Below are 10,488 nucleotides of genomic sequence, written 5' to 3' on the forward strand. Positions count from 1 at the left end.
CTCCGGTACGCGGCTGTCCTTCTGCCGCCCGCCTCTCTCCGAGCGGGCTGGAGCCGTCGAGAGGGCGCTGCGAAGCGGTGTCAGCGACACAAGGGTCACTGCTGTTTGTCTGTTGTCAGAGCCAGATAAATGAGTCACTCGTCGCCAAGCTCTGTTGGTGAGCAGGGAACTGGAGTTAAACGAGTTTGGTTATCAAGGCAGTGAGTCACAACTTGGTTGGAGCCGTCATTCCCCAACCCCCGCCTCCCCAAGCGAAGTTGTGTGCGGGCTTCTTGTGTTTTTGAGGGGATGTTTATGATGGCTGTACTTTCAGGGCTCTAGAAACAGGGGAGGAAGCTGTGCCTAAGCCATTAATACTGTGTTATTTCAAGAGAAGTTTTACATAGACTGTAAGCAAACTTTGTAGGAAGACTTTGCCCCTGTCTCCAGAGGGTACTGACAAACAGATTCTTCCTCCAGCCCCTTCCCCCCCTCCCCTGTGTCCATCAACATCCTTTTGGTCACAGTTGTCCCTATAGTTCATTGTACTTTCCTGAGTATCCATAGAAGACAAGCTCTTATAAGATTACATGAGCTTACTTTAGAGCCAGTGATAGGTAATTATCCTGATTATTGTGCTGCTGCTGCATTTTGTGCAGACTCTAATAAAATGTTTATTTACAGTGTCCATGGGGAGCCCCTAACACAACATCAATATCATGTTCACTTGCTGATGTAATGAGTGAACAGCTGGCGAAAGAGCTGCAGTTGGAAGAAGAAAATGCTGCTTTTCCTGAAGTGGTTGCGTAAGTTTAAATCCTGGATTAGTGATCTCCATAGTTGTGAAGCCATCTTCTCTTGTGCATTTTCTTACAATGCGCTTAAGGTGTAGTGATGTAGTAAATGCTTTGCCTGTTACCTCCCATCTCTGCTTCTTCAGGTCGTTTTCAGTTAAGATAGCTTCCCCAGTTAAAACTCTTCCTTAGATTCTCTTGATATTTTCCTCACGTTGTTTTGGGTGCTTTAAGCCAGTCTGTAAGCTAAGTTGTCAGAAGTGTCGTTTGTCTTCCCTTTTAGAGACTCTTGCTAACAGTGTACAATGTTATTTCGACAACTGTCAGGTGTATTGCCTGTATCCTCCTAACACTTGAAAGCTCCAAACATAGGCCAATAGCTTACTAGTTCTAAACTCTTACCAATTTTGCATGCAGTCTGCCTGTAAAGCAGAGGAAAGCAATGCTGTTTGGTTTTCTAATTTTTTTATTTACTTCTAGAAATATAAAAAAATATATCACATATATACACCTGTATGCCTTCTTTTCCTTTTGTGAAGGGCATCTTGAAAATAGAGCCTAATGCTTCTTACAGAATGGTAAACAAGTAAAAGTTTAAGTAATGTTTGCATTGTAAAGGAGTGGCAAAGAGAAATGAAGTCATGCTCTAGTAATATTTAGTGTTGGCATGGAGTGGAGGTGAACAGTTGAGATCCATCAGTTTCTATGCAGCTTTGCATCAAGTCCTCTGTACAGAGTGATGAAATGGTATAAAGTGCTGTTTCTGTTTAAATTACTGTGTTTCATTTTAAATTCCTGTTTTTCTTTTACATAGTGTTGCTGAAGGACCATTTATTACAGGAGAAAATATTGACACTTCTAGTGACCTAATGCTGGCTCAGATGCTGCAGATGGAGTTTGACAGGGAATATGACGCACAGCTCCGGCGTGAAGAGAAGAAGATCAATGGAGATAGCAAAGGTACCCTCATCAGAAGAAATATTTTTGCTTTGGAGATGCTCTTGGCACTCTGCTTAAGTTGACAGAGCTGTGAAGAAGTAGCAAATCCCTGATAATCACAGCCATGCTTTTGTTTTGTTTCTCAAGTCTCCATATCCTTTGAAAATTATCGGAAGGTGCATCCCTATGACAGTGACAGCTCAGAAGATGAGGTTGATTGGCAGGATACTCGTCATGATCCTTACAGAGCAGGTATGTGGCAGTTTTAAACAGTACAATTTCTTTGATTAATAGACTTAAGAATATGACTATGTAGTTAGATTAGTTTTTCTGAACATAAGGAAAACACCAGGTGTATGTAAAATCGGGTCACCTAATTGGGAGGTGTTATGCTGGAAGTTGGGCAGGTAACTTCAGGCTTTTGTCTGCCAGTATATCTCCTTTGGTGACTGAATCTGGCAAAAGAAATATTGTATGTGGAAAGTATTGTGGGATATGCATATGTGTGTCCTGGTTTACTGGGACAGAATTTTAGAGTCAGTTTTGTGTTCAGGAAAACTGCAATTCTGTAAGGACTACAACACTACTTCATGGGAACAAAGTGATAAGACACTTCATAATAGTTTTTGGCTTATGCTGGTATGCGGTGATCAAGGCCTTCAGCAGTCTTGAGATAAGCAGGTGCAGAGGCTGGGGAAAGCTGTCTTTAACATGCCAAAAGTGTGTCTGACACCTCAGAGAAGTAAGTCATAACATAGCAAAAGAAGCTGTCATGTTTAGGATAAGAGAAGACTGCATTAGCATCATACAATTGAAGTATTCTATTTGTTGAATAAATAAAATGTTACTTTTGTGGGCATTATGGAACCTTTATGAGCGTCTTTGTTTAGATACGAAGTTTGATTTATTTTTGTCACTGCTGGCAGATAAACCTACTACTACACCAAGAAGGGGATTCATAGGAAAAGGAAAAGACATTACTACGAAACATGATGAAGTGGTATGTGGAAGAAAGAACACTGCTCGCATGGAAAATGTAAGTGAAAACTTGGTGAAACTCATTTGTGTGTAAAACTGGAATGCTGTAATTCAACCAAAGAACTAATGCTTGTCCATCTGTGCTACTATATATGGTGCTGATTTATTTTTTTAATCAGATGAAAGCAATTCAGTGTCTGGATTAGTTATTCAAATTGCCAGTTTGAGTTACGCAGGGTGGTTGTTTTGGTTTTATTGATTTGGTGTTGCTTTTTTAGTTTTGGTTTTGTTTTTGAATAATGACCATGATTCAAGAATTTGCACAGAACTCTTTTGGCAAAACAAAACATCAGCAAGTTTGGTACACAGGCAGACAAAACACCAAGGCTACCTTTGAAAAGTGTAGGTATTGTATAACCTTATTTTTTAATTCATTTTGCCTGATGAGCCAAGTAACTTATTTTCAGTCAATTGTTTGACTCATGGCTTTTCAGTCTGTTTAGCTGTAGCACGTGCCTTCAGTTTTCTTTAATGTAACTGGTGCAGCTTCTGCAAATAAGGAAATGCTGCAAGTGCTATTTTTCCAGAACGTTAGGTAATCTCATGTCGATTTGGGCAGAACTTTGAGTTCTGAGTTTTAGAGCAATATGGTTTTTAACATTGTGACAAGATTACACAAAGTGGTTTTCATATAGTTCTTAATCTACCCTAGGTTTTTCCAAATCAAATGAAAACTTTCTGCTTGTGCCAACGTCTGGTGTCTGCTAGTAACAATGCTTATGCTTCTGTTATTTCTACTTGTAGTTTGCACCTGAATTCCAAGTTGGAGATGGAATTGGGATGGACTTAAAGCTTTCAAATCAAGTCTTCAATGCCTTAAAGCAACATGCGTACTCTGAGGAACGTCGAAGTGCAAGGCTCCATGAAAAGAAAGAGCACTCCACTGCTGTATGTTTTTTAATAGTCTCTCTATGCACTTTTTATCTTGTGTAACAGCTGAACACTGTTGATAATTTATTGAAACATTCCGTTTTTAGTAAAACAGTTAAACTATGTTAACTGTGTTACTATATGTAAACTATGGCATCAGTCATTAAAAGGCTTCTATTTCAGCAGCATTACTGAGAGCCATATCAAGATAAGAGCAACCAGCTTCAATTTTTCAGAAGTTTAAGTGAGTTTAGACCAAGGCCTCTGGTAATTCCTGCAGTGGACTTCTTCAGATTTGAGTGTTTTGCCTTATTTTATTGTTACTGATATAAAAGGAATAGAACATTTAGAATATTTTTATTTATAGTTTGTAAAGACTTCTTGAAAACACTGTAGAAAGTCCTCTTGAGCCACAGTCTGTACTTTGTGAGGAATTGGTAAAATAGTGTATATGCTACACAGCTATAATGTACCTGAGAGCATTAAATCTTAAGATGACAGTGCTGGAGCAGTTTGGCTTTGCTTCATCTGTTTGTCATCATCTGTCAATTGCAAGAGCACTCTTTATATGTCATTCTTTCCACCTAGTTGTAGTATATAAATACTCTAAACTCACTGTAAGCAAAAAATTATTTTAATGAAATGAGTATTCATTTCTTGCCTGTAGGAGAAAGCAGTGGATCCTAAAACACGTTTACTTCTGTACAAGATGGTCAATGCTGGGATGCTGGAAACTATCACAGGCTGCATCAGCACAGGAAAAGAATCTGTTGTTTTTCATGCATATGGTGGAAAGTAAGTGTATTGTTTGTTACCGACAGCAGTTTTAAGTACCAGAGATGGTTTAAAAAGCAGAAACCACAAAAACATTTAAGCAATCTGTTCTATTTTCATTCCCAAGACTTACATTTTGTATTCATGAATATGCAGACAATAATAACATCTGAAAAACCAAATGGTACCAATTGTAAAGTAAAAAAAAAAAATCTCTGCTTTTCTCCTTGGAGATCACTTAATGAATGGCAACAAATCCACTGTAGCTTTATGTGGAAAAATACGTACTCCTTTTGTAAAAAAAAAAATAAATAATAAAAATCTTGATTTTTAGGAACTCTTTCCACTGACTGGCCTCAGACTAGGGGGCTGCCCTAGGAAAGATTTTTCTTTCCATACAGCTCGCTGTATTATCAGCTCCATCTGTGCAGTTCACTGGAGGTGCTGTTTGTTGCTTTTGGGTTACCTTGAGAATAGTGATGCTCTTCACTTTGCAAGTCATGCAAAAGGGTTGAGTTTTATGACAACCATACTGGAAGGATTGTAGTGCCAAACCCCAAACATTCATATATAAAAGCTTAAGCACAGAACTGTTATTAACCTAAATTGAATTGGTTTCCAGATTTGATAGAAAAGCAGATCTTTTACCCTCTTGTATTAAAAATTGCTGTCTTGCAATGTTTAAAAAAAAACCAAACCATGCATTTGCTTGTGAAGATGTGAATAGTTAACTTTGTTATATATTTGACTTTTTCCATGAGAAGTGCAACTGAAGATAAAGTTATACCTCCAGAATGTGCCATCAAAGTGTTCAAAACAACTCTTAATGAATTCAAGAACCGTGACAAATACATTAAGGATGACTACAGATTTAAAGACCGCTTCAGTAAATTGAATCCACGAAAGATTATTCGTATGTGGGCTGAGAAAGAAATGCATAACTTAACAAGGTAAGGGGAAAAAAATAAAAAGGGTAGTTTCCAAAAGCTTATCAGTTTCCTATCATAGAATCACAGAATGGTTTGAGTTGGAAGGGACCTTAAAGCTCATCCCGTCCAACCCCCTGCCATGGGCAGGGACACCTCCCACCAGACCAGGTTGCTCAAAGCCCCGTCCAACCTGGCCTTGAACACTGCCAGGGAGGGGACATCCACAACTTCCCTGGGCAACCTGTGCCAGTGTCTCACCATCCTCACAGTAAAGAGGGTGCTCTCTGTTTAAGGAAGATAGACCTTGTCTGGGAAGAAGTTTAGATTTGGGTTTTAGGCTAAATAGTATACAACCTGGCACAGATTCAATAAGCTTCTGGTTTCTTACAGTTTAATGAACTGCCAGCATCTTCAGGCATTTGGCAGCAGAATTTACAAGCCCATGAACTTAAAAAGCTCTAGCTGTAAAAGTAATTAGTTTTCAGTGAGTATTTTTAGACCTACTTATGACTTTAAGATGTGCATTTTGTTATGTGAAATACATATATTCAGTCAGTTTTCAATTTGATCTGTTTCAAAGACTTTTTGACTCTGGATCAAGTTTCTCACAGTTCTCTTAGGATTGGAAATAAGCAAGCAGGAACTATAACTGTAGGTGTTGGGAGGTTTTGTTTTGTTTTTTTTTTTCTTAATCAGTATTTATTTTCTGATCCACAGAATGCAAAATGCAGGAATTCCTTGTCCTGAAGTAGTTATCCTTAAGAAACACATCTTGGTTATGTCTTTCATTGGCCAGGATCAAGTCCCAGCTCCTAAACTAAAGGATGTAACACTAAGTAGTGAAGATATGAAAAAAGCCTACTATCAGATTCTTAATGTAAGACAATACTTATTTCTCCTGGTTGTGTGTGTGGGTTTTTTTTGTTTTGGTTGGTTGGTTTGGTGTTTTTTAGGGCAATAACTTAAAGGACAAATCAGCATTTATTTACTTTTCAGGATGCTTGCATCACTTTTAAGATACAGAGTCCAAAGGCTTATTTTGCTGCTGTTTGATGTGTGACTTAGAATAAATAAGAAAACATGCACTAAAAAAAAAAATTAAAAACCAAATCTTAATCTGAGTAGAAAACATGCTGGAACTTGATAACAAACTGTTGTTTAGCAGCAGAGAAATGATGAGCAAGTAGTCCTTTTCTAGAAGCAGTATGTGGTTTAGAAAGTTCTCTGAAGTATTTCTGGGTTTACCAAATAATTAATCTACAATGCTTAAGCACTCTCCAGTGAATAACCCCCTCCCCACTCTCCTTTTTAACAAATCTAGAAATCAGAATGAATTAGAATATTTCATGGCGGATACTTTGCTTTCCTATTATCTGCTGTAATTGGTTCAAACGTGTACCTGGTAACTGTCTACTCACTGTTAGCTTCTTGTAGACATTAAAACCTGCTCCCCCCAACCAACAAACCTAGCAACTTGATGGTATGAGTGGTCTGTGCCTCAAACATTGAGACCAGTAGAGCAATACAACCATGTTTTAAGTGAATAGGCATACTAGTTAGGATTCAGTATCTAAAACTGTCACTCCTTTCCTGTGTGATAGGGGTGAGAATGACAGGTCTATTTAGAGAATGTGTTTATCCGTCTCCTGCACTTTTACTGGTTGGCAAAGCTGACATGAGTTTACCAGACTGATTCTTCTGACTTGCCAAAGCTAAGCTCAGCGATAAAAGCTTAGTTTGCTGGCAGTTTACCAAACCTGCGATTTCCAGTATGAAACTTCATTGAAGACTTCGGAAAAAATGATGTAAATTGAGTGGGTGACTGGGGAAAGGCTTTGTTTTGTTATAGTCATGCACATGATACTTATTTGGAGTATAGCATACTTCATTCATTCATTTGATTCCTTGCAGATGATGCAACAGTTGTATAAGGAGTGCAACCTGGTCCATGCAGATCTGAGTGAATACAACATGCTTTGGCATGACGGGAAGGTAAGCTTGTTCTTAATGTGGGAAGGAAAGGTGTTGTCTAATGTAAAATATTACAAATTGAATTGCTGTCTCTCTGTGACTACAGGTCTGGCTTATTGATGTCAGTCAGTCTGTGGAGCCAACACATCCTCATGGACTTGAGTTTTTGTTCAGAGACTGTAGGAATGTTTCACAGGTAAGACCTCTTCATCTGACAGCCCTCTGTTATGCTGAATGTTTTTCAAGATAAAATTAGTTCAGAGCTAACTAAAAAATCAACCAATACAACTCTGAAAGATGATCACCACCACCTATATATAAGATTACTCATGCAAATTATCCATACTGATGGTGTTCTTCTCTGAAAGGGAAAAAAGCGTGGAAGAATAACAGTTACCACTGGATATTTTAACTCCTTTCAGTTATTTTTATCTGTAGGTCAACAAAAGCAGAAATGTAATTTGAATAAATACTGTAATTGTAATTTGAGGAGGGAAAAGAAATATTCTGCTTTATGTAGTGAAGTGTTTAATGTGTGCTTTTTATTGATTAGTTCTTCCAGAAAGGAGGTGTGGCAGAAGCGCTTAATGAGCGTGAACTCTTCAATGCTGTCTCAGGTTTAAACATTACAGCTGACAATGAAGTAGACTTCCAAGCAGAGGTATAGCTTTCTCTGTATCTAATATTTTAATTTGCTTAGCTATAGTAGCAATTGTAATACCTTAACTTCTCATGTTTAGTTTGTATGATTAGTCTGTGTGTGAGTATAATTTCAGCAATCATTCTGCATCTCTTTTTTTCAAAACTTGGTTATTTCAACCTAGTACAAATGTTTTCAGAAACTCAGATTGACAGACCTCTCTATCTGCTTTCCTGATCCCTGTGCTCCCAAGTATAAAAGTCTTCATGTTGCATATAATTTCTTCTTTCAGTGTTATGCAAAATTTAGTGATCTGTTTTAGTTTAAAAACTAGCTTTGTTGCCTTTCCTTATGTATGTTAAAGGTTGTGCAGAGAAAGGGAAATTGGGTTAAAAATAATAATTGTTCTACCGCTTCTTTTTCATGGTTTAGATTTTAACTTACTGAATTTAAAGTTTAGGCTAGCATTTTCAATTTTTAGGCCTAAAATCATGCTAATATAAATATGGCCTAGGAATCTTTGGTCACCGTTGGCTTTTAATTTTCAAATTTTGGCTGTAACTCTTCAAGGCGTGCATCCTGATACCAGACACTTACTTCTATAAGTTGTCGGACATTCCATACTTATTAATTAAAGTAAGGGCAACATGGTAATTATATTCTATGTGATTCCTAATGACAGTGTAGGTTTATGCTAGTTCAGCATGTGGTAGGTGGGAGCCTGTAACTAGTCAAGTCCTGGGGCCTCAAAAGTGAGGAAGATCCCTGTCACTGTTGCACCATCCTTACGTATCAGTTAATCAAGCAAAAACCACTTCCCTCACTGGCTGTGTTGTGAGCATTGGTGTGGGGTGGATTTTGTTCTTGTTGTTTTATGTCAGCTTTTATGCTTAAATTTTGTGGGAAAGACTTATTTTGCTGTTTACATAGAGATGAATTTGAGCAGCCCATCCTTAAACTTCAGATTTTTAATGTAGTTACTAGTAACTAAAATTATCTCCCCTGGAGTGCAAGAGGAAGTAATCCAAATATAACAATCTGAAGATCAAAATAAGCTACTGTACTGTATTACTTTGCAATAAACATTTAAGTATAGCTGCCTTCCACTTCCACCATTAAAAATGGCTGCAGTGGATTTGTAATCTTAGCGTTACTTAGAATTTCTCCAGCGCTGATGGATTGGCTGAGTTACAGCAGAGGGACCCTTCTGTACTTGGGGGGATACAGCTGAAGTCTTAAGAATTGTCCAGTCCTCCCTGCAACTCGTGCATTTCAGTTACATTGCATGAAACTACAAAGGAGCAGCACTGGTTTTACTGACTTGTTGAGAACAGATGGTTCAAGCTGTACTTGTACTATGTTGCCCCATACATGTGACTGAATCATTGAAACAGTGATATTGTACGTACCTGACAAGTCATCTAAAGCTGCCTTTTTAACACTGTTAGAAACATTCTGTTGCAGGCATGGTTTTATGATTTCAGCACTGATTTATTTTTGCCTTTCTAGATTGAAGCTTTGGAGAAGATGAATGAAGATCACGTGCAGAATCATGGAAAGAAACTGTCAATGTTTTCAAGTGATGGAGACCCACCTATATATGATGAATAGCACTGAGTGTCTAGCTGCTAACAGAACAAAACATGAATTTACTGCCTCTAACTATGTTGGTGCAGTGGTAAATGTCAACTGCCAATGTCAAGAGAGTGGTTGATTGGGAACACCACAATGGAAAACACAGCGAGCATAGGGTGATGCCTCAGTGGCTTTTTTTAACTTAGCCTACACGTCAGGCTGGCACTGTGAGAATGGATTGTCACGACCTCTCAGATGGTCTGGCAAATTCACTAACTGCCCAGTTACATCAGACTAATGTAGCTGAGGTGGTCGTATTTTGCATGATTAAGAGCTTATATTATGTTTTAGTTTACAAAAAATAATTAAAAACCATCTAGAAAATTCAAAATATTTAGTGGGAAAACACACTAGAAGAGACCCTCTTTTTTCTTTTTTTTTTCTCCCTATTCCTACGTGAAAAACTAATGAAAAATTGTGTATGGACACACTGTCAATCAGCCTCTTGTCCTTCTCCACCAAGGGCAAAATGAAAAGTCAAGCTATGTGCTGCAATCCTGTGAAAATGTTAATTTGACAAACTAGTGTCTTTATATATGCAAAACCCTGGACCTTTCCATTTGAAGTACATTTAACATGGCTCAAAGTATCTCTGTAAATACAATTGGGCATTATGTGAGAAACAGATTTGAATCCAGCCAGCAAAGGACTTCTTTGGTGTCACACCAGGAAATCCTGAGGGCTGCAGCCAAGTTCGGTTAGCTTTGCTCTTAATAGAAAAGTGGCTCCAAGAACTCAGTGTAAACAAACAAACAAAAAAAATCCTTTATTATAATTCTGTCTCTAAACTGAGATTCTGGTTAATGCATCAAACATTCTTACCCTGAAGATAATCATAGGCTTTGAAAACTAAATATTGTCATTATTTTTAAACAAAGCTTTTTGCTTCACACACAGAATACTCAAATTTGTCTTTTTT

At 37.9% G+C, this 10,488-nt stretch overlaps 1 protein-coding gene across 1 annotated transcript; it reads left to right on the forward strand.

The window, feature by feature from the left end:
• The first annotated feature begins 667 nt into the window (after positions 1-667).
• On the forward strand, positions 668-9,767 carry RIOK3 (RIO kinase 3). Its single transcript, XM_010188196.1, has 12 exons — positions 668-785; positions 1,588-1,733; positions 1,860-1,964; positions 2,639-2,748; positions 3,495-3,638; positions 4,288-4,415; positions 5,159-5,344; positions 6,041-6,200; positions 7,235-7,315; positions 7,401-7,490; positions 7,848-7,955; positions 9,444-9,767. The coding sequence occupies exons 1-12, from the start codon at positions 718-720 to the stop codon at positions 9,543-9,545; spliced, it is 1,428 nt and encodes a 475-aa protein (XP_010186498.1). The 5' UTR covers positions 668-717; the 3' UTR covers positions 9,546-9,767.
• Positions 9,768-10,488: the final 721 nt, after the last annotated feature.

The sequence above is a fragment of the Mesitornis unicolor genome, unplaced genomic scaffold, assembly GCF_000695765.1.
Source record: "Mesitornis unicolor isolate BGI_N332 unplaced genomic scaffold, ASM69576v1 scaffold7737, whole genome shotgun sequence".
Lineage (NCBI taxonomy): Eukaryota > Metazoa > Chordata > Aves > Mesitornithiformes > Mesitornithidae > Mesitornis > Mesitornis unicolor.